Consider the following 27,967-nt stretch of genomic DNA (forward strand, 5'->3'; position numbering starts at 1 on the left):
GACCACGTTCTCTGGTATCCTAGCAACCAGAAACTCTGATCAGAGCCCTGACAAGGGCATAGGCCATTCCTTGCTGACCGCTGTGACTTGCCACACTGAGCCTCTCGGGACCTGTCCCTGTAGCAGTTCAGATAATTGAAGGCCACCACTTGTCCCCAAGGATACCCAGAGGCCTTCCCACATCAACCCATCCCCTGGCAGGATGAGCTTCTCGGTCACGTTCGCTGAGCTGGCCAACATAGCCATACCTCAGTGTGGAGTGGTGAACTTCAAGGCCCTTCACCTCCTGATTCAGGGCATCCTGGATCACATCCAAATCGCTGGGCTCAAGAAGGTCCTGTCAGGAGAAGAGGATTTCCTCCAGACCTCACAGGTGGTGTTTATGCCCACGGAGGGAGATGCCCAGCCCATCCTCAACCCCATGAAGAGGCTCAGCAACGTCTTCGACCATGTGGTGGACCGCATCAACAAGATAGAGAGTCAGATATCGTCCATGAAGGGCATGCCCTCTACCACACAGCTGCTGGAGGCTAGCTACGGGGCCAACCGGCCCGCCGAGGACCTGTGGAACATGATCAAGCTCGTGAAGAGGGTGGAGGGCAACGAGGAAGCCTTGGCGACGGTAACTCCCTCCCGGAGAAGGGCTCTAGACCGCGCCTCTGCTCCTAGACATCTTGTCCCCTCCCTCCTTGGTGATGGGGTGCCTTCACTGATAGCGAGCCCACGGAGCCAGGTGAAAGCTTGGGGTCGGGCAGAAGCCCAGATCCTTAGTTGGGAGCTGAGGAGAGAAGCCATACACAGCAGACAACACAATAGAGAATGGACTCCACTGTTGCACATGCCCAGAAGGCTGACCGGCAATTTCCAGGAGCCACAGGGCATGGTAACTTGGTGGATATGGGGCTGGATTCTGGAGCTGTGGAGGCGTTTGAACCGCTGTCAGAGTGATGAATGTTGAACTTTACCTGTGGGGTCAGAGCCGCTAAGATGTTTACTTACATTGGCTAATTTGGGCTGTAAAGATGCTCGATGAGTAAAATGCTTGCTCTGTAAGCATGAGGAGGGGTTCAGACCCCAACAATGGAAAAGACAGACCCAGCTAGCTCTCGTTTTAAATCCCCTCTCTCTCCTCTCTCTCTCTCCCACCCTCTCGTCTGTATGTGTGACTGATGGTGTGTTTGTTTGTGTACACATGTGTGAAGGTACCCCTGGAGAAGAGAAGGTGTCGTCAGATTCCCCTAGTGCTGGGAAAAGAACTTAGGACCTCTGTAAGGACAGTAGCGTTCTTAATCGCTGAGACGTCTTTCTAAGCCCAATTCCAATTCAACTACAATGAGATGGGAGGTAAAGACAGGAAAACACTCAGCAATCAAGGGCCAGCTATTCTGTCATACAGACCAGTAATGAGACTCTGCCTCAAACAGGTGGTAGAAGAGGTAACATCTGAGGATGACCTTTGACCCCCATAATGCACAGTACATGTGTACACACACACACACACACACACACACACACCATCATGGAAAACACACAAAGTTTTTGTTTTAGCTTTTGTCTTTTCTTTCTTTTTTAAAAATATTTATTATGTATACAATATTCTGTATATGTGTGTATGCCCGCATGCCAGATGGTTGTGAGTCACCATGTGGTTGCTGGGAATTGAACTCAGGACCTTTGGTAGAGCAGGCAATGCTCTTAACCTCTGAGCCATCTCTCCAGCCCCAGTTTTTTGGCTTTTCGAGACAGGATTTCTCTGCGTAGCTCTGATTGTCCTGGAACTCTCTCTGAAGACCAGACTGGCCTCGAACTCACAGAGATTCACCTGGTTCTGCCTCTGGAGTGCTGGGATTAAAAGTGTGTGCCAGCTGGGCAAGGTGACGTTTGTGAGGGCCAGGTGTAAGGTGCCAGGTCAGGACTGGGAGTGAAGCCATACCGGGCACTGGGAACACTTTTCTTCTATGCTCCGCTGGTCTGTGAAGCCTGATGGCTAGAAAAGCCCAATGCCAGAGAGACGTGCAGAATAACTGTCAACAATGGGAGGGTTCAGACGCAGGAAGGGCTCTTCCCACCCCCGGTGTGGTCAGTATCACTAGAGCCTCCTCCAGTTTCCTAGCAAGACTCAGTCAGATGAGAGCCTAGACTGGGCGTCGGCCACGGGGGCTGTGGGAGAGAACTCTTCAATGCTGGTGTCTGGAGAGAGGATCAAGGCAACACCATGCCCTACCTACCATCTCAGTGTCCCGTCTCCTGCCTTTCTGGGGCCTCACACTGTCCCATTGCTTTATCCACCTGCCCCTTTGCTCCCTGTCCAGGAAAACTGAGTGCTCACTGTGTACCCCGCGAACCCCACTCTGCCTCTGCTGCACCTCTCAGCTCTGCAGCTAGCGATGAGGCATGAGCTCATTAGTTCTAGTTTCCAGATGGAGAAGAGGAGGCACAGGTTAACCGAGCAAATGAGGTCATTACAGAGATATGAGGTCGTTACAGGTCAAGATAGAGAAGCCAGTGAAAGCTGGCAGGGTGAGCAGGCAGGAGGGCACGGGGCTGGGGAATAACTCCAGCCCTTTCTGTTTGGGGGGGAAAGGGAGGGGCTTGATCACTGGGGATGGATGTTTTCTCATCCCAGGACTGTAGTTGGAATTCACATCAACCGAGCCTGAAGATACAGCTCAGTTGATAGAGTCCTTGCCTAGCATGCGTGAGGCCTGGGTTCTATCCTAGCACCACATAAACCAGGTACGGAGGCAGAATCCTTGAGTGACGTGGGAAGAGGAGCTGGGGTTCCAGGTCATCCTTAGTAAACAGAGTCCACAATCAGCCTGGGCCATGTGAGTGCCCATTTCAAACCGAAAAGGTTTCTCACTCCCTCGAAATCATACCGTGCCACAGTCCAGGTGCCCAGCCTGTACTCACCACCATTGCTATCACTCAGAGATTTAGCCTGCACGGGAAAACTGGTGGATACAATCACAGTGAGTCAGGAAGCCCTGGGGTCCTGCAGGAACACAGGGTGTGTGTGTGTGGGGGGGGGTGCTTGAGTGTGTGGAGCACTGGAGGGAGCAGGAGCCTTATCCAGCCAGCACAGCCAGATCTGACACCGGGCAAAAGATGGCAGCAATGCAGGAAGGAGTGCCAGTCATCCTGCAGAAGGAAGGGGCTGCAGAGACAAGCTATGAGAGACCATTTCTATAAAGTCTCTAGAAGAGGCAAGTCCAGAGAGTGGCTTCTAGGAAGAAGTGGCCTGACGAGTGACTGCTAACAGAGAGAGGATTTTTCTTTTCAAGGAACAAAATATCCTTAAATTATGCAAAAGGGTAAAAAAGAGACATGTGTGCAGGAACAGAACAGAGCAGGCGTCCCTGGGCCAGCAGCAGCCTTGTTAGGCTCCAAGACAACACTGCTCGAGATCAGGCTGTCCCTGGTGGCCTGGCCTGGGTGTGGATACAGATGTCAGAAGTGCTAGCCACAGCCTGCCTCCGTGGTCTTTTGGCTCGGTGAATAAAGGCTTCTAGAATCCTCAAGTGCCAGAGTAGCTGAGCAAGTTCACCTGTCCAGCTCTGGAGAGGTCTCGTGGACAGGTTCAGACCTGCCACCGAAACCCTCGGAGGACTGTTTGTACCAATAAGGAATGTCCCAGTCATTAGCGCAGACTGCCTTGGACCCAGCCTGATTGAAGTTGTTCAGGGTTACCACAGTGACCCATTGAAAGAGGTTGCCATGGTAGCTGGTGCAAGAACAAGGAGAGCTGCTTTGCTAAGTGTGTGCACACACCAGGCTGTGAGGATGCCAGGCTGGACATCACAGAGATGCTGAGAGTCACCTCCACTGACCCTTCCACCCCCTTTCTTGGGGGCTAGTTGGGTTACTGTTCCGCTTGGTAGTTAACCCTTGAAGGGTACAAGGAAAGACGGCAGCTCTCAGTACCTACTCCAGACAGGGCAAATGGTGCCTGGGAAGCTAACACGGACCGACACACCACAGGGCTTCTGCTCCACAGTGGCCAAGAGGCCGGGAGGGTCCATTATTAATCAGAGTTAGACTGTAGGGCTTTTCTACCCCAGTGCTATAGACAATGTGGGTAGGATCATTCTTTGTGGCTTAGTGCTGTCCTGTGCATTGGAGGATGCTGAGTGGCACCCATAGACACCAGAAACCAGAAGTACTACCTGCTTATTGCAGCTGAAGACACCTCCAGACACAGCAGGTGCCCACTGACCCAAGTGGGGGCTGCTGAATCAGAAAACCTAGGCTTTCTGGGCAGTGATGGCGCATATCTTTAATCCCAGCACATAGGAGGCAGAGGTAGGTGGATTTTTGTGAGTTCAAGACCAGTTCAAGACAGAGTGAGATTCAACCCAGTTACACAAAGTAACCCTGTCTTGAAAAACAAAAGCAAAAAACAAACAAAAGAGAAGGAAGGAAGGAAGGTAGCAAGAAAGAAGGAAAGAAAGAAAGAAAGGGAGGGAGAGAAAGAAAGAAAGAAAGAAAGAAAAAAGAAAAGAAAAGAAAAGAAAAGAAAAGAAAACCTGGACTCAGGCTGTGTAAGAGGCCTGTAACTGGAGAACTAGAGAGGAACAAGGATTACCTCAACTTCAAGTTCAGTTTGGTCTACAGATCAGGTTCCAGGCCAGCTGTAGGTAGATAGCCAGACCCCAGTCTCAGGAAGAGAGGGAGGAAGGAAAGGAGAAATGAAGGGCGAGGGGAGGGAGGGAAAGAAAAGAAAAAGAAAGAAGAAAACTGATTTTCCATGGCAACCTCAGCCTTCTTTCCAGACTGTAACCCAGTCTGTCGTCAGCTTAACCAGCCAGGGCACGTACCACCGCCGCCCGTGCACTAGCGCCCTCTAGCAGAATTCCTCCAAATTGCAGGCCCCTCCCTGACACACACCCTCCATTTCTCACCTCCCGGGAAAGCTGCCTTTGTTGGTCCCTGTCTGGCTGAAACCTTGGTTTCTTAGACAGTCTGGCACCTGACCTTATAGGAGAAAATGAAGAACGGCATTAGCTCTTTGATATTAAGATTGTTCCAGAGGCAGAGGCAGGCAGATCTCTATGAGTTTGAAGCTAACCTGGTCTACAGAGTGAGTTCCAGGACATCCAGGGCTATGCAGAGAAACCCTGCCTCCAAAAAATATTTTGTTCCAAACTCCCTATCCTTCTCCTCCTCCAACCAAAGCACAGCTGATGTATATAATGCAAATTAAAATGATTTTGATTAACTTGGATTGGGGTTGTACAGCGCTGCTTACAGGTGTTGGTTTAGAGAAAGGGTCGGAGCTGTTGTGGGGACAGAGACACTTTGGACTCTGTTGTCACCTGTCCTACGTCCATTCTCCAGTTTCCTTAGGAAGGGATGTCATTGCCATTCCCCGCGGCTCTGGATATGGCTGTGTCAGCCTGCGTGTGCTTTGGAGCTCCTTAGTGTACCTCTTAAAGGGACAGGGAGCAGTCACAGACTGGACAGCTCTGCTTCTAGTGTCTGCTCCAGGCTGGTTAGGTTCCCTGAACTCAGCTCCCTCTCAGTCCTCGGGGCAGAGGAAGACTGTGACGCTTTCCCCTGAGGTACCTGCTCTCCTAGATCCAGGGCGCAGCCTGTGCAGGCGAGGCAGTAGGCTGAGCCACTGAACAGACCCACAGACAGGAACAGAACCTGACTTTCACCTGTGGCCTTCACTTGGGGGCAGCTCAAAGATTCTTCCATCTTTTCCAGATAATTTTTGGGGGGAGGGGGCATGCTTATTGTTGTTTGTTTTTGAGATAGGGTCTCATGTAGCCAAGGCTGTCCTCAAACTTGCTATGAGTTGAGGATGGTCTTACCCTCCTGATCCCCCTACCTCCTGGTGCTGGGATTTGAGGTTAGCTGGCAGTTAGCTGTGTTTGTTGGGGGGGGGGGGGGAGTTATTCCCGCCTGACATGTTTGGCCCCTGAGTGGCTGGAAGGCAGACAGGACAGAGGGATCAACAGACAGTGGGCTTTACATATCACACACGGGGCCTTCTGGAGAACGCTTCCCCACCGCGGTAGATGAGGACTTCAAAACCCATCCAATCACAGCATTGGCACTTTGAACAGAGTTAGCAGTAACTCTTTGGTTTTTGGAGTCAGAGTCTCTCTGCGTAACCCTGGCTGTCCTGAACTCGCTCTGTAGACCAGGCTGGACTCAAACACACAGAGATCCACCTGCCTCTGCCTCCTGAGTGCTGGGATTAAAGGTGCAGCCACCACCACCTGGCTGTTTGTTTTCTGAGACAGGGTCTTTCTATGTATGCATACACCACCATGACCAGCAGCTAGCTAATTTTGAGAGAGTCTTGTGTAGCCCAGGCTGGTCTCAAACTTCTTATGTAGCTGAGGATGGCCCTTCTGGCTCTACCTCCTGATTTTGAAGATTGTGGTCATGAGCCAACACTACTGCCATATCAGTGTCTTAAGAAGGAAGACGAAGCCACTGCCTTGACATGTTTGTTTAGTGATACCATCACTGTCAGTCAGCTACAGCAAACGCCGCTGTGAGCTCTGTGCCTGCATCCAGCAAGTGTTAACGTGTTTGCTATTGGCACACTCAGTCACTGCTTTCAGAGAGTATCTTTCCCTGTTCTTTTATTTCCAACTTATTTATGCCTTTGAAATATGTCTTGTGCCTGGAAACTTAGCATTCCTGAGACTGAGGCAAAGGAGTTCAAGCTTCAGGTCAGCCTGGACTACATAACAAGACTGCCTCTCAAAGAAAGGAAGAGGGGAGGCAGTGCTTTTGGGCTGAAAGACAGAAAGAAAGCAGGAAAGGAAGAAAAAGAAGCACAGTCTCTTGGGCTGGTGAGATGCCCCTGTTGGTAATGTATTTGCCACACAGCACAAGGATATAAGTTCTACCCCTGGTATCCATGTAAAAAAAGCTAGGCATGGCATCTGCCTGTAATTCCAGGGCTGGAGATGCAGTCAGGAGGACCTGCTGGCCAGTCAACCTAGAGTGACCAAGGAACCTGCTTCAAAAAATAAGATGGATGGTAACTGAGGAACCACACCCAGGTTGATCTCTGGCCTACACAGAGATACACCTACATACATGAACACACACACAATAAGTGTCCTTAGACAGCAGGTATCTGAGTCGTCTTTTCCTTCCTTCCTTCCTTCCTTCCTTCCTTCCTTCCTTCCTTCCTTCCTTCCTTTTTTCCAAGACAGGGTCTCTCTGTATACCCCTGGCTGTCCTAGAACTCTGTAGACCAGGCTGATCTTGAACTCACAAAGATCTGTCTGCCTCTCCCTCCTGAATGCTGGGATTAAAAGCGTGTGCCACCACCACCTGGCTCACTCTCCACCTTTCAATGCAAAGTTCCATACATTTGCCCTTAGTATTGCTGTAGGTGCTGGCTTGTACCGTTCTGCTATTTGCTAAGTGTTAGTTCTACATTGGGACATCTATACACATTATCATTTTTTCCTTCACACCCATCTTAGAGTGGACAAATTAAAACCTATAAAGTCACAGACACAGTCCCAATTATTGTGAGCTGAGCTATGATCATATGCTGGGATCATACATCAAACATGAGTTCTGTTCCAGAGGTTACCTTGCTAGTACCGCCTTCCTCTGTCACCAACCAGCGTCAGCCAGATCTTTGAAAATGTGAATTCACAGGACTTGGGAGGCAGAGGCAGGAGATTTCTAGGACAGTATGGGCTGTATAGGAAGTTCCAGGCTAGCCTGGGCTATGCAGTGAGACTGTGCCTCCAACAGTCAGTCAGTCAGTCAATAGGCAATTTTAAATAAAAATAAATAAATATGCAAATCTAGTTCCATCTCCCCTGCTTCTGATCCTCCAAGGACTCGTTGCTTGTGCTGTTTCTCTCAAGACCATCATGGCAATATGTATCACACGCACGCATACATGCATGCATGCACGCACCCGCACGCACTTGAAGCACTGATGTCTTCATGTCCTTTGCTGGTCTGTGGGTACATTCATCTTAATTCTTTCGAGAACCAAGAGGATCCCTTAGATAGCTGTCATAGAGAACTTCTGATGTGATTTATCCCTCACACCGATTCCAGGGTTTCCCCCTTTTCCCTGTTTAGATCATGAAGACCCTGCAGGACCTGCTCACTGATCTCCATGTATTTAAGAACACTGTTGAAACCCTCCAGAAGGATGTGGACGTGGTAAAGTACATATTTGAAAAGGTAGCCATCCCTCCACCCTTATCCTCACTTGGTATGCTGGTTAGACCTCCAGGGGCTAGGGCAGTAAGGAAAATTCTAGGCCTGTCATTAGGGAACATGACCATAAATAGACGAGAAGGGTTTAACTCTCCCCAGCCATTTGTCCTGTCCTCTGTCCTGAACCTTCTGTAGTACCAATTCATCTTGACTTAGGATAAACCATAGAATTTATTGTTTTACTTTCTTTTTTAAAAAAAGATTTATTTAATAAGTATACAGTCTTCTGCCTGCATATGCTTTAGGCTAGAAAAGGGCACTACCTTTCACTACAGATGGAAGTGAGCCACCATGTTGTTGTTGAGAATTGACCTTTGGAAGAGCAGTCAATGCTTTTAACCCCTGAGCCACCTCTCCAGCCCTTGTTTTACTTTCTAAAGTGCTTAAATATGGTTTGTTTTTAAATTTTATGTGTACGGGTGTTTTGCCTGCCTGCATGGCTTATGCACCGCGTGTATATCTGGTGCCTGCAGAGGCCAGAAGAGGGGGTCAGATCCCCTAGACCTGGAGATCCAGACAGTTGTCAGCCACCATGTAAGTGCTGGGAGGTTTCAGGTTGTCCAAGAGTTAGCAACTCCAGAACTCATTGTCACTAGCTTTCCTCTCATTGCAAGCTCGCTCCACGCTAAAAAGCAGGAAGAACCAGCACAGACACACAGTTCTTATGTAACTCCATCCATCAGCCTAAATGTACCCTAGCCAACCACAGAGTAGCACAGAATCCCTGGGGCAAGAGGCAACAGCATCCAGACTGTAGCTGAAGAAATCAAACTGGATTCAGGAACCAGGCCTTCACTTCCAGGCCAGCAAAGTGGCTGAGGTGGAGCCACGGACCCCAAACAGTGTGGTTTTAATGTAGCATTTGAGTCTCAGGCTGATCTGGAGCTGGGTCAAGAAGCAGGACCATGAAACATGAGTGTCTTTGTTCCGGTTTCTATTGCTGTGATGAAAGACCATGACCAAAAAACAGGCCGGGGAGGAAAGGGTTTATTAGGCTTACACTTCAGCATTGCTGTTCATCACCAAAGGAAGGCAGGACAGGAACTCAAGCAGGACAAGATCCTGGAGGCAGGAGCTGATGCAGAGGCCATGGAGGGGAACTGTTACTGGCTTGTTCCCCATGGCTTGTTCAGTCTGCTTTCTTATAGAACCTAGGAGCAGAAGCCCAGCCAGGGAAGACACTACCCACTATGACCTGGGCCTTCCCCCATTGATCATGAAATGAGAAAATGTCTTACAGCTGGATCTCAAGGAGGCATTTCCTCCTTCCTTTGATGACCCTAGCTCGTATCGAGTTGACACACAAAACCAGACCGGACAACTAGAAAGGACACCTTGGGGCAAGTCTGTCTGAGCGACAATTCCTTCTTGGCCCACCTTTGCAGGCTCTGGAACAGGTCTCTAGTTGCCTGGCCTCCAGCCCAATAGGTAGTAGAGAGTGACTTAGGGCTTCCTGCTCCACAGCACAGTGCTAAGATTGCAGGATACATAGTCACTCTTGGTTTTATGCACGCTGGGGATAATCCTTGGGTCTCATAGACGCTTGTCAAGTACTTCACCACCTGGGTCACGCTGCCAGCTCTCCTCTTCAAGATTCTTTTGTTTTGTTTGTTTGTTTGAGACAGGGCTTTTCTGTGTAGCCCTGACTGTTCTGGAACTCACTCAGTAGACCAGGCTGGCCTTGAACTCATAGAGATTCCCTGCCTCTGTCTCCTGAGTGCTGGGATTAAAGGTTTGTGGCAGCACCACCCAGCTAAGACTCTTAATGATCTACTCTTTCAATGTTCTGAAAAGCTCAAGCTCAGAAATTGTTGAAGGTGTTTAGCCCAGCACTTCCCAAACTTTTTTTTTTTTAATCTATGGAATCCTTTTCTTTGCTTGGAAAATCCAGTCATTCCAAACTCACTCACCTAATATGGTGAGAAGCAGCCAGGCTGAGACCAGAACCGGTACCCCAGCCTCAGATTATGGTTCCTGGCAGGTGAACCCAGAAAGAATGGAGCTTGTCTGTGAAGACTTGAAAACACAGAACCGGAAGTTGGGGGCCCTGCAGCGGGAAGTGGTGAGATCCTGGTATTCTGTTTCTTGCCCTAGGCTCTGGGGCTGGAATAGTTGTGGGGAACAGCACAGCCTGGAAAGGGTTTCAGAGAGCAAGAACTCATGTTAGCAATATCCACCCCCACCCCCACAGCCCAACCCTAGCTCACACTCATTCTCCTCCCCACCGCACAGGTTACCCTCCAGAACAAGGTTCATGCTGTTCCCCAACCTGAGGACATGGTGCTCTGGAGTGGTCTCCATGAGGCCATGTTCACTCTGGTGAGTGGAGGAGGAGGAGGAGGAGGAGGAGGAAGAGGAAGAGGAAGAGGAAGAGGAAGAGGAGGAGGAAGAGGAGGAGGAAGAGGAGGAGGATAAGGGGTCATGAAACCAGACAGTCAACTTAGCCCCTTCCCCTACAGGAACCTAAGCTGGAATTGGGACCGTCCAACACATGGCAGAGCGTGACCTCTCTTCCAGAATCTACCTTGGGGCCTGCTGAGGATGGTGGTGGCCGGACTGATGTCTCACACCCCACCCACAGAGCCACCCCTTTGCAGACCATCCTGCATTTTAAATCTGCGGAAGGCCTTGAAGAGGATGCCTTCACCCAGGCTGCTGAGTTTAGCGCCCCCCAGGGGGTAGAGCATGCTCAGGTCTCCGTGTCTCAGTCTGGGTCTATAATTGGCCCTGGACATGTACCAGGGCCCAGTGGGAGGCCTGGTCCTGGTTTCATCCCAACCTCTTGGTCTAGACCTGGACTGGCTCCCTCAGGCGCATGGCCCTTACCACCAAGAGGCTGGCCTGGGGCTAATGCTTGGCCTATGTTGAATATGGGTTTCTTCCAGCCTAGCCTAGGTCCACTTGACCCTCAGGGCCAGATGTACAGGGCTCCTTTCCCAGGCTTGGAACCTGGACCACAATGGCCTCAGCTGTGGCCACGACACCAGGTTCCTAAAGCAGGAGCCCACCGTCTTTCAGACGTTGAAGAAAGAGGGGAGGAATCCGAATATGATTACGTCGATATGCATCATGAAGCGATCCCTAAAGATGGGGCTCCTCAGGATGCTGTTCCCAAGGAAGGGGCTCCTCAAGCTGGTATCCCCAAGGAAGGGGCTCCCCAAACTGGTATTCCCAAGGAAGGGGCTCCCCAGGAGGAGTTTCCCAAGGAAGAGGCTCCCCAGGATGGGATTCACAAGGATAGGGTGCCCCATCACAGAGTCACCAAGGGTGGAGCTCCCAAGCACAGAACCCACAAAGATGGGGCCCCCCGTGAGAGAGCCCCAAAAGATGGGGCTTCCCAAGACACAATTCCCAAGGCCATGGTCCACAAAGATGGGTCCCAGAAAGACATGACCAAAGCAGCACACCCTAAGGGCCCTCCGTCGGCCCTAAAGAAGCTGAAGTCCGCTATTGCGATAGCTGCAGCAACTGCTGCAGCCTATGCATCAGCAGCAAACACAGCTGCCCGTGCAGCCAAAGCTGCTGTCAGGGCAGTCAGAGATGTTCCTGCAGCCCGAATGGCTTCTTTAGCCTCGACTTCGGCAGAGGCTGGGGCTTTAGGGGCCTCCGCAGATTTCCTGGGTGCAGGATCTAGCCATGGGGCCATCGACTTCATACCCTTCAGTGACGATGAGCTAGAAGACTTGCCTGAAGAGCTCATATCATCAATTCTTCCCCCCATGGCACCCAGATCAGTCCTGTCCCAGGCCATGATAACTGCCTTGCAGGCTGAGAGCCCTGAGGAGAAGAAGAAGGCTGTCCAGTACTCCATGAGTCACATAGCCCAGATGCCTATTAGGCATGATTCCCTCAAAGAAGAGTTTGACCATCTGTCGACCATCCTGCACCAGCGCTTAAATTACCTGGGTAGGCCTGGTCAACCCCGGGGAGGGCAGCAGAGGCTCAGGCCCTCCCTGTAGTCTGGCTCCTTGGGCTTTCTCAACAAGATCTTCATTCAAACTTTAGCCACCTGTTCCTTTGGCTTAAGCACTACTAGCCTCTTAATAATCTACTCTTTTTATAGTAAACATCCCCCCCCCAGCTCCATTCGCTGAGTGCTGGAATTCCAAGTATACAGCACCATGTTTAGTTCTTCTTTCTTCTTTTTTTATATTATTTATTTATTATGTATATAATATTCTGTATACATGTATGCCTGCAGGCCAGAAGAGGGCAACAGACCTCATTACAGATGTTTGTGAGCCACCATGTGGTTGCTGGGAATTGAACTCAGGACTTTTGAAAAAGCAGGCAATGCTTTTAACCGCTGAGCCATCTCTCCAGCCCCCCCTCCTCCTCCCCCTTCTCCCCCCCCCCCCTCCTCCTTCTCCTCCTCCTCCTTCTTTTCTTTTTCTTCTTTTTGAGAAATAGCCCTGGCTGTCCTGGAACTCACTATGTAGACCAGGCTGGCTTTGAACTCACAGAGATTGACCTGCCTGCCTCTGCTTCCTAAGTGGTGGGATTAAAGGTATGTGCCACCATGCTTGGTTCATATGTTCTTTTGTGAGTTTTTGTAGAAACTGTATCAGAAAATCTACCATCCTTTTGAAGTCCCCCCAGGCTCACTGGATTTCTTTGGGACACAGCATATGCATGGGAGCTCTCACTCCGTGTCCCTCCAACATTCCTCTTAGCGGTCGCTCCCTCTTTTTACTTTCAGCTAACTTTGGAGCCCCTGGCAAGATTGGCAACACAATGAATGTGCTGGAGGAAAAGATTTGTAACCTCCAGAAAGCCAGGCTACAGGTTAGTGTCATGGGCAGAAGATGGTGGCTTGCCTTGAGTTAGGGACCCACCTCTTGACTGTCACCCTTCCAATCAAGCTCTGTTGTTGCTGGAAAGGGACCTGCAGAAGTAGGTGGGGTGGCATCAACAGCACCCATGCGGAGTCCTTGGGCAGGTGGCTCTGTTGTCCCCCGTCAATAAGTGTTTCATGTGCCGGCAGAGGCCAGCCTGGTGTGCACAGGCCTGATATCTCTCCTGACCTTAGGACCCTCCTATTTTGGCAACATCGGAAGCAGAACCTTGGATGTCACTGTCTTTCCCATTTAGGAAGAAGAACTTGAGAGAGTTTGGGGCCACCAGATTGAGACAATGAAGAGTCACTACATGGTGCTGGACAGGACGGTGGAAAAGCTCCAGATTCGCATAGATGACTTCAAGGTTAGGAGGTCTGAGGATCAAGAGGGAGGCACAGGAGAATTCCTCCTTGAGATGATGAGACCGTCCCCAAATGGTTTATAGTGGGGTCCACTAAATGCAAGGGAAACAGATGACATTTTACTCTGCACAAAGTACACTTCAATCATCAGGCAGTGGTGCACACCTTTAATCCCAGCACTCAGGAGGTAGAGGCAGGTGAATCTCTGTGAGTTTGGGGCCAGCTTAGTCTACAGAGTGAGTTCTCGGGCACCCACGACTATACAGAGAAACCCTGTCTTGAAAAAACAAAGAAAGGGAAGGAAGAAAGAAAGAAAGAAAAAGAAAGAAAAGAAAAGAAAAGGAGAGAAAAAGAAAAAATAAATCCCAAGGACTGGAGAGATGGTCCAGTGGTTAGGAACACTGTGACTCCTGCAGGGGACCTGGGTTTCCTTCCCAGCCTACATGTGACAGCTTAAAATTACCTGTTAACTCCAGTTTCAGGGCATTCAGTGCCCTCTTCTTGATTCCATGAGCACCAGGCATGTACGTGGTACCCATACAAACATTTAAGTAAAACATTCATACACATAAATCTTTTCTAAAATCCCACACACAAAAGACCTGGACAGTGTACATCCTTGAGGACCTTTGTAAGGCTGAGTGACATTTGTCAAAGAGATCAGTGTATGTATAAGAGGCTTTCTTTCTTTTCTTTTCTTTTCTTTTTTGAGACACTGTTTCCCTGTAGCTTTGGAACCTGTCCTGGAAGTCGCTTTGTAGATCAGGCTGGCCTCAAACTCATGGTTATCTGCCTACCTCTGCCTCCTGAGTGCTAAGATGTGTACCACCACCACCTGGCCTTCTTCTTCTATTTTTTTTGAAAAAGAGGATTTCTTTTTTTTAATAAGAGGATTTCTTGTAGCAATAGTTATGTTCATAACTTTTCCCCTGAACCAGTTCTTCCTCCTGCAGGGTTAAGGATGGAGCTAGGTGTGAGGTAGCAAGCGCTTGCCTAGCATGCCCGGAACCAAATTCCACTGCTTAGAAACTAGGGCAGAGGGTGAAGAAGGCTCACCACACCCGCTGGCCTCCATTTATATCCCAGTAGATATAAATGCAAGGCAGGCTGTAGAGTGCAGTTCTCATCAGGGCAGCTAAATTGGGAGTTTTTCTGATGGGTGAGGGAGACCAGATGTGAGGAGAGAAGTCCCTTTGGCTTGGGAGGAAAAGTGACCCAAGCCTCTGGAGACCGGGGAGGCACTTCCCAAGCAGGCAAGCTGCTGCTCCTGTCAAGGGGGAATTTATTTATTCGTTGTTTGTTTGTTTGTTTATTTGTTTTGAGACAGAGTTTCTTTGTGTAACAGCACTTGCTGTCCTGGAACTTGCTCTGTAGACCAGGCTGGCCTTGAACTCACAGAGATCCTCCTGCCTCTGCCTCTTGATGGCTGGGATTAAAGATGTGTGCCACCACCGTCTGGTCTTGGGGGTGTTTATTAAGTGGAGATAGGCCAGCACCAACAGGAGTTCATGAAGTTAGGTGATGGGAGTTAAGGGTTCCTCTCTAAACCTTGGGTATAATGTATGGCCTGCTGACGTCAGAGGATGCTGGGACCCCACCTCAGATTAGATGAGGTGGACTAGATTAAACATCCAGGGAACTGCATGGCTAGCACTGCTTTGTGCTTCCTTGGATTGACCTCTAGTGACAAGGGAGACTAGGGTTAGTTTGTCCCTAGTCTCTGTGGCTTCTCTTCTGTCCCAGTTGCCTGCAAGCAGGAGCTCTAACCCAGCCACCTGCTCCTTACCCACATGGCCTCAGTTCCCTTCCTAGGGTATGGCAAAATTGGAGGCACGAAATAAATGTGACCCTCAAGGCCACAGCAAAGGCTGACCTGCCTATACTTTGCCCTTAGACCCTCAAGGCTGAAATCCAAAGGCTGGATCAGATTAAAGCTGATAAAACTACGATGGACCAGGAGCTGAGAGAAGTAAGCTGAGTTCCTCTGCCTCCCACTGTTCATCCTGTGCCTCCCACACCCTGTTCATCCCCTGCCTCCCACTGTTCATCCCGTGCCTCCCACACCCTGTTCATCCCCTGCCTCCCACTGTTCATCCCGTGCCTCCCACACCCTGTTCATCCCGCCTCCCACTGTTCATCCCGTGCCTCCCACACCCTGTTCATCCCTGCCTCCCACTGTTCATCCCGTGCCTCCCACACCCTGTTCATCCCCTGCCTCCCACTGTTCATCCCGTACCTCCCACACCCTGTTCATCCCCTGCCTCCCACTGTTCATCCCGTGCCTCCCACACCCTGTTCATCCCCTGCCTCCCACTGTTCATCCCGTGCCTCCCACACCCTGTTCATCCCCTGCCTCCCACTGTTCATCCCGTGCCTCCCACACCCTGTTCATCCCCTGCCTCCCACTGTTCATCCCGTGCCTCCCACACCCTGTTCATCCCCTGCCTCCCACTGTTCATCCTGTGCCTCCCACACCCTGTTCATCCCCTGCCTCCCACTGTTCATCCTGTGCCTCCCACACCCTGTTCATCCCCTGCCTCCCACTGTTCATCCTGTGCCTCCCACACCCTGTTCATCCCCTGCCTCCCACTGTTCATCCCCTGCCTCTTATTTGGCAGTCAGAGTCAGAATCACCCAGCAAAGGCAGCAGCTAGCACTCCCTCTGCCTCTATTCATTCAGGAAATCTGGGAGACCTCAAAAGTTACCTACCCACTCCTCTTTCCCATGACTGGAGATTAGTGATATTATTATTTTAAAAATCAGCCGACTAGTGGTGGCGCATGCCTTTAATCTCAGCATTTGGGAGGCAGAGGCAGACAGATCTCAGTGAGTTTGAGGCCAACCTGGTCTGCAGAGTGAGTTCCAGGACAGCCAGGACTGTTTCTCAGAGAGACCCTGTCTCAAAAAAAACATACCTGGGCAGTAGTGGTGCACACCTTTAAGGCCAGTACTCGGGAGGCAGAAGCAGGTGGATCTCAGAGTTTGAGGGCAGCTTGATCTACATAGTAAGTTCCAGGACAGCCAGGGCTACTAGTGAGATCCTGTCTCAAAAAACAAAATAAAACAAAGAAGCAGGCATCAGGCCTTGGATGGATGCCCCTCAGTTGGCTGAGTGCCTTCCTAGTGTGCATGAAGCCCTAGGGTCAGTCCTCAGCACAGCACAGTGGCATGAACCCATAACCTCACTACTAGAAGCAGAAGGCTCAGAAATTCAAGGTCATCCTTGACCATGGGATACAAGGCCAGCCTGTATCCCACGGTGTACATGAGACTGTGTTTAAAAAATAGACATAAGGCCGGGCGGTGGTGGTGCACGCCTTTAATCCCAGCACTCGGGAGGCAGAGGCAGGCGGATCTCTGAGTTCGAGCCAGCCTGGTCTACAAGAGCTATTTCTAGAAACTACAGGGAAACCCTGTCTTGAAAAAAACAAAAAAAAATAGACATAAAATAAAAATCACAGTCAACTTTCCTGTTTCCCACAGCTGTGTTTGAGCCAGTGTAGACACCACCACTGAACTTAAAGCCAAGGCTGCACATTCATGGTCTTCAACTAGAAAAGCTGACCCCAGGGATCAGGAGTCTCCCACCCCAGTAGTCTTGCTGACCTGAACCCCCTCTGCCTAGAAAGCTGACAAGGATGCCCTGGCAAGCAAGGCAAACCGGGTGGACCTGGAGGTGGCGGCGATGGAGCTGAACGAGATGATTCAGAGCATGCTCTTGAAGATCACAACCTATGAGGGGGACTGGAAGAAGTCGCTGAAGCACCTCAGGAAGGACCTAAACACTAAGGTGAGCTACGCAACAACTTGCCCCAGAGCTTAGCAGCCTCAAGGAGCAAATGCTGCTGGTTTTTAAAGAGCAAGACCTTGGAAGCAGCTTACTAGGTGGCTCGGGACCTATGACTTCCCAAGTCAGAGTGAGGTATGCCATTCCCATTGTTCCACCTGAATGAGCCAGGTGAAGCTGCTGTTGGCAAACCGACTCCTTCTTGGGGCCACTTAAGGGCCTCATAACATTGCAGCCACTTGCCCATCGCACACACCAAGTAACCCAAGGCAACAAAAAGAATGTGCAGTGAAACTCCCATCATTTCCACATCATCCTCTTCATTATTCAAGTGGACCCTGAGTCCCAGCCGTATCTGGAGCCATTTGGAGGTTGACTTCCGGAACTCTCGGGGCGGTGCAAGCACCCCAACTAACAGGTTGGGGTGAGGAGGCTTCCTGCAGAAAGGACCATGCCAGTCATTTGTTCATCTGTCAGTGACTGCCCCGGTATGCCACGTCTAGGGAATGCAGACGGGCAGTCCCAGCGTGCTCCATGGCTCTTTTAACGGGGTGGCGCGTTTAGAATCAGGTACTCTTGGTTTGCATCTCAAATAGGCTTCAGCTTTCCTTCTGTAAGCTGGAGATTGATCCATTCATCATTTATGCTCCTTGCTGGGTAAGCAGTGAGCCAAGCAGATGGGGCACCATCTTTGCAGAGACAAATTGCTCAAAGAAAGGACACAAATCACTGCAAAGCCACAACGCCATAGCATTCTGCAGAATAGCTGGCCTGTGTTTCTCTTGCTTCAGTGGAACGGAATGAATCTAAAGCTGGACTGACAATGTGACCCGAGTAGGAATTATCACATAACTCGCTGTTCCCAGGGATGGGGGTGGGGCGGTGCACAGCTGGAATCCGAGCACTCAGGAGGTCCACAAGTTCAAGTCCAGCTTGGGCTACAGTGAGTCTGTAGGTCAGCCAAGGTAATATAGCAAGACCCTGTCTTATAGGGAAAAGGAAAAGGGATCCAGATAGACAAATCCTGAGGACAGAGAGCAGGTTGTTGGTTGCCAGGGGCTGGGGATTTGGGAGGAAATAGGGGTAAATGGAAATAGTTTTTTGGGGTGGGTGGGAGAGTGATGTAGATGTTCTAAAATAGGTTATGAAGTCAGGTGTGGAGGTGTAAGGCTGCCATTTCAGCTCTTCTGATGCTAAGATGGGAAGATTGTGACTTCCAGGCCAGACTCAGCTACGCAGTGAGGTACTGGCTCAAATAAATAAATAAATAAATAAATAAATAAATAGATAGATAGATAGATAGATAGATAGATAAATAAATAAATAAATTGCCAGGCAGTGGTGGCACATGCCAGTTTGAGACCAGCCTGGCCTACAGAGCAAGTTTCAGGATGGCCAGGGCTACACAGAGCAACGCTGTCTCAAAAAACAAACATAAATAAATAAGTTTGCTGGGCATAGTGGTGCACGCCTTTAATCCCAGCACTTGGGAGACAGAGGCAGATGGATCTGTGAGTTCGAGTTCCAGGACAGTCAGGGCTCTGTAGAGAGACCCTGTCTCAAAAGAAAGTTTAAAGTAATAATAGTAAATTTGATTGTGATGGTTACATAACTTTATGAGTACACTAAAGCAATTGTCCACTTTATATGCAAACCCTCCATACATATCTGTGACCCAGGTCAGGACACAGGGTTCCCCGGAGAAACGTCTTTCCAGCCTCTGGTCACGCAGGAGCTGGTGGCATTTCTCATAACGGCTACTGGGAGTCTTATTTGCAAGTCCCCTATGCCAACAGCACCCACAAAGGCGTGAACTGAATGGTTCTGCCTTTCTCGAGCTGCTTTATCTCATTCTTTGTGGGACTCTACAGGTTGCTGGGGGTCAGCTAACTGGTGGGACTTCTTTCTTCCCTGTGACTGGCAGCTGGTCCACAGTGACCTCAACGGCCTGAAGAAGGACATAGAGGAGGTCTGGAAGATCGTTCGGAAGCTCCTCATAGAAGGCCTGCGATTCGATCCCGACAGTGCCGCAGGCTTTAAGAAGTGAGGGTGCTTATACGGATACTCTGGCTGAGAGACGGATGCCTAGAATTCTAGACCGTGGCCATGGGGAGGGGTCAAGGAGGGTGTGACACAGTAGAGAGCATCCACCAAATGAGGAAACCGAGGCTCAGAGAGGGAAGGGAAACCAGGACAGGCCCACCGAATTGGTAGGTCTAACTAGAGCCTGAGTCAGGGTATGTGACCCTGCCCCCGGACAGAGAGGCTTGCCATCAAGTGCCCTGTATGTCCCTCCTCTAAAGGTGGCTTCACTATTGCAGGAACTGATGCTGATGTGCAATTCTTGGGCCTGCATGAGGTGGGAAACCACAGCGCTCTGTCCTGGGGCCTCAGGCACTGACAAAAGGGTTTGGGAGACCTTAAGTTCACCCCACCCCAAGCCCTGGAACCTGCGAATCCTTGACTACTGACCTTGTCCTCCAGGAAACTGTTCGAGCGGGTGAAGTGCATCTCCTGTGACCGGCCAGTAGAGATGATGACCGGCCCGTGAGTACCACCACCAGGGGGCACTCTCCTATATACATCGTGACTCGGCTCTGCAGAACTCCAGCACATACAGCTGTTCCAGATGCAAAGGCACACACCTACCTACACATCCTTCCACACCATTCTATAGCCACTATAGACTGTCCTCCCTTAGTGGCTCCCTCAAAGGGGGAGTAGAGCTCTCTCACCTTTACCACACCGAGTTAGAAACACAAAAAAGAAAAGGTTAGAGGGATCGCGGAGGGAAGGCAGGAATTTGTTATTTCTGACTTTATTAATCTTTGTGGAGACAGTCTTGCTATGTAGTCCAGGCTGGCCTCAGAACTTGCAGTCCTCCTGTGTCACCATCCCAGTGATGGGATTTCGGGTGCACATCTTTAGTTCTAGCTCCTTGCTCTTACTTTGTTATCATTGTAAATGGCATGGTCCTGTGGCCAGTAATTCTGCAGTTGTTGCCTCTCGTCAATTCTAGCACACTGCTCAATCCCCCAAAGGCATCCCCTGTCCCATTGGCAGTCACTTCTCATTGCCACTTCCCTGTAGCCTAGGAAGCCATTGGATTTGTCTTTTCCAGATGTTTTCTGTAAATGGGACTGTACAATATGTGACCTTTGGTGTCTGGCTTCCTGACTGGGATTAATGAGATTCCTCCACATTGTAGCAGAAATCAGTGTTTCACTCCTTCGTTACAACTCCGTATGATTCCATTGTAGGAGGAGAAGGCCCTCTGTGTATCCATTCGTCAGCTGGTGGGCATTTGGGATGTCTCTAAGCTGGTGTGACTAGGTGACTAGTGAACATGGGTGTGTGTTTGAGTGCCAGTTCTCCATGGCTAGGAGAGACACTGGGTCACATAGTGACTCTGTATGCTCCTAGACGGGAGTCTATCCCGGGCTGCTGATCTCTATGATCGTGACCGTGCACATTTGCTAAGGATTAATGTGACCAAGAATCCCTGGGTGGTAAATCTTATCTGAATTTTGTTAGCCACTTGTAGCCACCGGCTACTATACTGGATAGCATGGCTGTGGAAGAATATTAATGGCTTGAAAGAATGATAAAGGAAATCAGACCATGTGCATGTGATTTTCTCACTTTCTTTAAAGAAATTACACAAACATGGACATAATATTGGAAGGATATGAATGTCAGAGTTGGTCCCTGTTAGGGAGCTTGTTTCTTTGTGCCTTCCTTTACTTTATAACATGCAGATCAGTATGTCTCACTGAACATGTTTCAATACAGCGTACCGTCCACACAGGAACAAACATGTCTGCATGTATGTGAGCGTTACACAGAGGGAGGGTGGAGTGGGCCCAGCTCCTTGGAAGGCTGTTTTGGATTATGGAGGCAAAATCCACAGACATACATTACCTTAGCCACTTGAAGGGAGCTCCCACAGTTGGTGTGTCCGTGATGTGCAGACCCCACATGTGCCTGAGTCCTTTGCCATGGCCCTTCCAAGCAGTGTGTCCCCTCCTTGTGCCCATAGCTCCTGGCAAACCCCTATCTGTAACAAATCTCTAGGATTTCCCTCCTTTGGTTTTTTACTACTATCTATCTATCTATCTATCTATCTATCTATCTATCTATCTACTTACTTACTTATTACTGGAGAAAGGCGTGCACGCGCGCGCGCGCGCACACACACACACACACACACACACACACACACACACACTAGTCCAAGGTAGCCTTAGCCTTGAATGAAGTATGTACTAATGGTACAGGATGACTTTGAACTTGCTATCGTCCTGCCTCAGACTGCCAAGTGTTGGGATTACAAGTGTGCATCACCACCACTGGCTTGGTTTTCACTTTAGATTCTGAACAGTGTTTCTTCTCCCAACTGTCAGCTGCAAGCTTTGGACGTGGGCTTCAGGCTGTGAGCCGCCTGAAAGTCCTAGGCTTCCTCTCTCCAGGCCTGGGAGCCTGGCGCCCTCTGCTGGGCATTCACCTCCCACAGCCCTGGTCCCCTCTGCCTCCACAGACAGCTCATCACCATCCGCAACACCCATGGGCTGTCACAAATGAGGCCAGCCAGCGCCAACAGCTTCGAGTATCTGCAACGGCAGCTGATAAGGTGAGGGCCATGACCACCCCCATTCCCAGGGAGGCCCAAGACCCCATGCCAACAGGGATGCCCATCTGGGGTTGTGGTGTGGCTGATAAGTACACAGAGGGCAGGGGAGGAGAGGAGCCAACATTTGCGTTTGGCATCTGCTGTGGGCTGGAACTCAGGAGGATCTTGTAACGGAGGCATAGTATGCTAGTTACTCAGGAGACTGAGGTAAAAGGATCTTAAGATCTTCCTAGGCTACAGAGGGAAAACTTGCCTCAAAACAAACAGAACAAGGCCGGGGATATAGCTCAGCGACAGTTTGTCTAGCATGCACAGGCCCTGGGTTCAACCTCCAGCTGAACGAATGGAGGGCTCCTTGTTAGGTCTTATAATCCTTGGAATACAGTATTAACTAATGTGCTTGTTTCCTGGTAGGTAATTGAGGATCCTCTGGGAGCCCTTGCTGAGGTCTTGTTGGGTCATATGGCTTCCTTTGGAAATGTACTCCAATTTCACCCCACTTCATAGCTGAGACAATGTGACCTGCCCACAACCACACTATGGCTAGGGAGTGACTGGGGGCCTTACCTGCCATCATTTTCCTCCCTCAACCTAGCTGGCTACCTGGACCTCCTCTTCATTTCCCTCATTCCTGGGTTCCAGGGGTCCCTCCAGGGCCCAGTCTGTGTGAGCTTCTGGCCAGGGGTGGGCCAGAGGTGGGGGAATGAACAGCTGAGCATTAATCACTGCAAGGGGAAGGATGAATGACTTGTGCTGGCTCACCTAAGCCCCTATGTCTGATGACTGGAGCCCATTGGTTAGAGATGGAAGTATGGGCTATTTCCCTCCTAGAATTGTCCATGTCTGCACTCACCAAGCTCCAGGCCTGCCTGCTGTACCACCCAACTTCTTTGAGGCCTGTGCAGGGCTCCTCCATGAGGGTTCACCATGTGGCTGCTGACCTCTGCCCTGTCCAGGGAACAACAGCACCAGCTGCATTTCCACAACTTTGGAGTCCATGAGGGTCTGGGATCCCAGAAGGACTGGGGAGATGGACCCCGAAATGGGACCACCTTCAAGCACAAGCCAAATGACCTGTCAACAGTCTACCCTTACGGGGACCCTGAGATAATGGACTATGACACGGTGAGTCTGGATCTGCCCTCCTGTCACAGAGGCTGGGCGCCAGCATTCCCAGCATTCCCAGCCCCAAGTGTGGGATGAAGCCCTGAACTGAGGGCACCTTGAGGCCATGTCCTGGCTCTGGGTGTCTGTGTGCATCAAGAGAAAGGGGTGGCAATGGAGTCCCTGACTTGGGACCTGGGCCATCCCACAGGCTGAGGTGGACATCCTGGGAGTGGATGGGGTCCTGTACAGAGGCCGAATGAACACCCAGTTTGGGACTCGGACTGGGGAGAAGGACCTGGCAGGTGAGGAGCTTCGGTGCTTCCTGGGGTTCCTACCCTGAGGTCTGGTTCTGCTGGCCAGGACGGGGGAATGCAGGTGGACTCAGGGCTGGTGCTGCCCCTGGCTGAGAAGCCCTCACAGTCACTTCCAAGAGTAGAGTCCCCACTATGTGCTTGGTATCTCACCGGGTGGGTGGGTGGGCATGGCCTAAAAGCACGCAACAGAAGGGAAGAATCCCTAGTGACAGACAGAGATAAACAACTAACCTGAACCAGCCATCCATGGTGGAACACACCTTTTGGTTTTTGTTCATTTGTTTTATTTTGTTTTGAGTCAGGATTTCTTTGTATAACCCTGGCTGTCCTGGAACTCACTCTGTAGACCAGGCTGGCCTCGCAGGTGGGTCTCTGAGTTCATGGCCAGCCTGGTCTACAGATGATGTTCCAGAACAGTCAGAGCTATGGAAACAAAGCAAAATAAACAAAAATGCTCCAACTGACCTTTTCAAAATGCACAAAAGTTGGGGTCTCTTGGGACAAAAGGTATATAGCCCAGTGACAGAGTTCATAAATGCAAGGGCCTGGGTTCCTTTACTAGTACTGGAAAAGGAATGAAGAGCTAAGCTGAAGGCCCAGCCATAGGACAGCTGGACACCGGCAAAGGCTGGCCTAGGGAGGGATGCCGCGCTGGTGCTGAGAGCTGTGCCAGGCAAAGCTGGTCCATGGGGGACCGATTAGACAGTGCCCTGAACACTTCTGAAGAAGATACAGGAGTGAGTTAGCGGAGGAGAGGGAGGAGTGTGGTCTGAGTGGAGCAAGAGCAGGTTCAAAGGCCCTTGTGGTAGGCTGGGTACAACTTCGGGAGGGTGAGTCTACCTGGAGCATAGAAACTAGGTAAGGGTAAATCACCATGGCCAGACCCAGACCCAGGAGGCCCAGGGTCAGAGCAGCCAGAGACTCCAATCTTTGTGCATTTTGAATCGATTGCTGTGGTTATTCTGGTGTCTGGGACCCCAAAATTCTTAGTTTCATCACTGGGTGTGTAATAAAATAATACAAAAACGGAGCTTCTCTGTACACGCATGGGGATGCTTTCCTCTAGGAAGGATGTGTCTAAAGCTTGCCCCTGCCAAGGAACTGCAGCGCTTACATCAGGAGTGATACAAGATCCCAGGGCATCTAACCCTTAGGAATTCCATGGGCTGCCTATGGACCAGAGCACCGAGCCTGCCATGCACTAGGCTGAGGCCACACCCCCAGCAGCTGTCAGAGCTACAGGACCCTAAGTCACAGGACAGGCAGAGCTGTACTCAGAGCTGTCCGAAGTCTCTCCAGGCCCCAGCCAGCTCCTGCGGCAGCTGGCGCCTCTTGGCAGGGGCCTGATCACTCCGGCTGTCATGGCGGCTACTGCCGCCTCCTTCTCCTCCAGTTCCTTCTCTTCGGATTCTCATGAAGACACTTATCACTGGACTTCAGGCTTAGTGTAATCTAGGACCTGAAATCACACCTGCAAAGGTCTTTTGCTCCAGTAGGTCACATCTGTAAGTTCCACAGAAAATACCGTTTAGGACTCCATCATGCAGCTCCCTCTCAGGCAGAACAGCATCTCCCATGCCCTTTGCCCAGCAGGATGTGACTGCTCAGCAACCCCAACGCAGGATGGGAGGGGACTCAGCTGGGCCTCAGGGATCACTGAAGCATGACGGCAGGGGTTATTGTTTGATGAACACCACCTACGCCAGGGCCTCCAGAACCCTTACCTATAGCAACCAGGTGGGGCATTTCACAAACACACAAGGGAGGTCCTCCTGGTGTGGAGCAGTCTCAGGAGAGGAGACTAGACCAGCGGGGAGACAATCCATCTCCATCGCTGAAGCCCTTCGGCAGGGGTTGAGGCGGGGCTTTTCTCTCAGCGGGTAGTGTATTCCCAAGAACCACAGAATAAAGCAGAACTTGAATTGTGAGGAGCTCAACAGTTTTACCTCGCTTGGATCTCACCAGAGTGAACAGTCTGGCCTGATGCAGGAGCCAGAACTCTGGATGGGCCCCAGCTAGTCAGATCTTTTCTCCTCAGCTGTGAAGGTTTCCTGTCCTTCAGTTCAAAACCTGAGCGATCGCGTGCGCGCCGGATCCTTACTTGCTCCAGGCTACCCCCGTGAGTACCTGACCTCCCTTGGGATTCTGGCAGATCTCCAGCTTCTCCTGGTCCTTCCCCCGCCCCTCTCCACTCACCTCTCCAGCTCTGGCCTGCTCATCCACATCCTGGCAGCCATTTGCTCTCTGGCCACTAGCGGTTCTGGACTTCTACACTCCCCTCAGGGGAGTTTCTTGTTTGGTTCTTGTCCCCAGAGGGCGCCCCCCCCCATCTGCAGAGGTTGGATAAAGGAGGCCATTTACAGCCCTGAGCTTCTTGTCTGAGAGAACTGGGCCCTTGAGCTTCCCTGGTTCCTGTCTCTGGACCTCCAGAGGACCTTCACAGAGCACTTCCTCCTCTCTGCCTCTTCTGGCTCTTGGTTCAACAGACTGGTGCTGTTTGTCCTTTCCAGAGACAACGTGGTTGAGGCTCAGTCCAGACACCTGAGCCCCAACTCCAAGCCCCTATCCCCCAGGTGCACCATTCTATTCTAGCGCCCATGTTTGGAGTTATGTGTCTTAGTCACCCTTGGAAGTTCAGGACCAGGACCAGAGGAGGTGCAGTGGACAGCCTGGCCATGGGTTACAATGCATCTCCAGTCTGTTCCCTGGGGGGAGAACTCCATCAGGCCAGCAGCTTCCAGAAATGCTAAACACAGCATGTGTTTCTCCTGCTTCATCTCCAGCCCTAGGCCCCCGCACCAGCATCAGCTCTGGCACCACTCTACATTCTGCCACAACGGTGGCTCGGCCGCCATCCCTGCCACCAGTGCCACAGCTACCGCCACTGATCCCAAGGGACCCACAGGAGGCCCCTGGACCCACCAGGCACTTGAGATCTCTGCGGCTGGATTCCCTAGCCAGCACCCAGATTGCAGAGGAGCACACCCAGCTGTGAGACACAAGCCTGTAACCCAACTACCATGGGGTCCCCTTCACTCTAAGGAAGAGAGTGGGGCCCTGGACCAGACTCAGGAAAGGGTGCAGGGACCCCGGATATAGAGGGAAGGGTCTGCACAGGGGACCCACACAAACTCAGCGTTTAACTGTACCTAAAACACAAACCACACAATCCCTGGCCAACATTTTCATGAATAACACAGCTTTTGAGTGAAAGTTTTCATAGCGTCAACTGAATTTCTTAAGTAATTCCCTCTACAGCACAAAGTGGTCTTAAAACAGCCCCATTGGGTTGGCAGAGTGCTTGCCTAGCATGCACCTCCGAGTTTGACACCCCTAGCACCAGAGAAGCTGGTATGGTGGTATACACTGGCAAAACCAGCACTTCAGATGGAATGGCAAGAGGACCTGGCCAAGGCCACTCTCAGCTACACAGTGTTTTCATGGACAGCCTGAGATATAAGAGACCCTGTGTCAAACAACAAAACCAAAAATCCCTCTCCTTGGCATTTTGCTAAGATGTCGTCAGGATTGGCCTCTGCCTCCTTGAATCTTCCGTAGAAGCCAATAGTTCCCATGGGAAGCAAATTTCACCATGCGCTATTTTTTATTTCCTGTGACCATTATCATGGCTTTTACTTGTGTGTGAGAAGGTGTAGGGTGGTGTGTGTGTGTGGTGCGGGGAGAGGGGGTGTTGCCCCTGTGTGTGTGCTAAGGTCAGAGGAAGATGCTGAATGTCCTGCTTTATCTTTTTTTTTTTTTAAAGATTTATTAAGCATAATAACATTTGCCTCCATGTATGCCCACACGCCAGAGGAGGGCGCCAGATCTCATTACAGATGGTTGTGAGCCATCATGTGGTTGCTTGGTACTGAACTCAGGACCTCTAGAAGAGCAGCCAGTGCTCTTAACCTCTGAGATCTCTCTCCAGCCCCGCCCTCTCCATCTTACTCCCTCACTGAACATGCAGCTAGGCTGGTAGCCAGCAAGTCAGTGACCCTCTCTATCTCTGTCCCCATCCTCCACGGCTGGGGTTATAGGTATGTGCAAGCCCAGACCCAGCTTTTTACATGGGTTCTAGGGATTTGAACTCATGCTTATATGCAGCAAGCACTCTTGTTGAGCCATCTCTTTGATCTGTTTATTTTTGAGACAGGGTCTCATGTATCCTAGGCCGGCTTTGCCTTCACTCTCTAGCTGAGGATGACCTTGATCTTCTGAGTGTCTACCACCTGAGTGTTGGATTACAGGAATGTGCTGCTACCCAGTTTCTGCAGTACTGGGAATCAAACCAAGGACTTTGGCATGTACTCTAGCAACTGAGCTACATCTCCAGCCCTTGAATTAATTAACTATTTACTTACTTTTTTTCTTTTGAGACAGGGTTTCTCTGTGTAGCCCTGGCTGTCCTGAAACTCTCTTTGTAGACCAAGCTGGCTCGAACTCACGGCAATCTGCCTACCTCTTCCTTCCAAGTACTGGGATTAAAGGTATGAGCTGCCATGCCCGGCTCACTTATATTTATGTCCTAACTAATCCACAGAGACTGCTATAGCACCCTTGGAGTAGTCCAGGACTGTGAAGTACCTTCCAAGGCTGGAGTACTGCAAACCTATTCTGAGCCTAGCAGGTTCACAGCCCATGTACTTGGTGGAAGAACAGCGCACCCTGAGGTCCCATCTTCCTGTGGCGATAGTGATGAGTCTTGGGGCAT

The 27,967-nt window shown here is 50.7% G+C and overlaps 1 protein-coding gene across 1 annotated transcript; it reads left to right on the plus strand.

The window, feature by feature from the left end:
- The first annotated feature begins 202 nt into the window (after nt 1-202).
- On the plus strand, nt 203-26,251 carry C4H16orf96 (chromosome 4 C16orf96 homolog). The gene is made up of 17 exons (XM_038325469.1): nt 203-622; nt 8,077-8,181; nt 10,199-10,279; nt 10,450-10,536; nt 10,677-11,484; nt 11,515-12,123; nt 12,917-13,002; nt 13,309-13,419; nt 15,312-15,386; nt 17,044-17,208; nt 19,130-19,248; nt 19,690-19,752; nt 21,743-21,835; nt 22,792-22,960; nt 23,151-23,244; nt 25,295-25,375; nt 26,040-26,251. The coding sequence occupies exons 1-17, from the start codon at nt 203-205 to the stop codon at nt 26,249-26,251; spliced, it is 3,378 nt and encodes a 1,125-aa protein (XP_038181397.1).
- Nucleotides 26,252-27,967: the final 1,716 nt, after the last annotated feature.

Source organism: Arvicola amphibius, chromosome 4 (genome assembly GCF_903992535.2).
Source record: "Arvicola amphibius chromosome 4, mArvAmp1.2, whole genome shotgun sequence".
Classification (NCBI taxonomy): Eukaryota; Metazoa; Chordata; class Mammalia; order Rodentia; family Cricetidae; genus Arvicola; species Arvicola amphibius.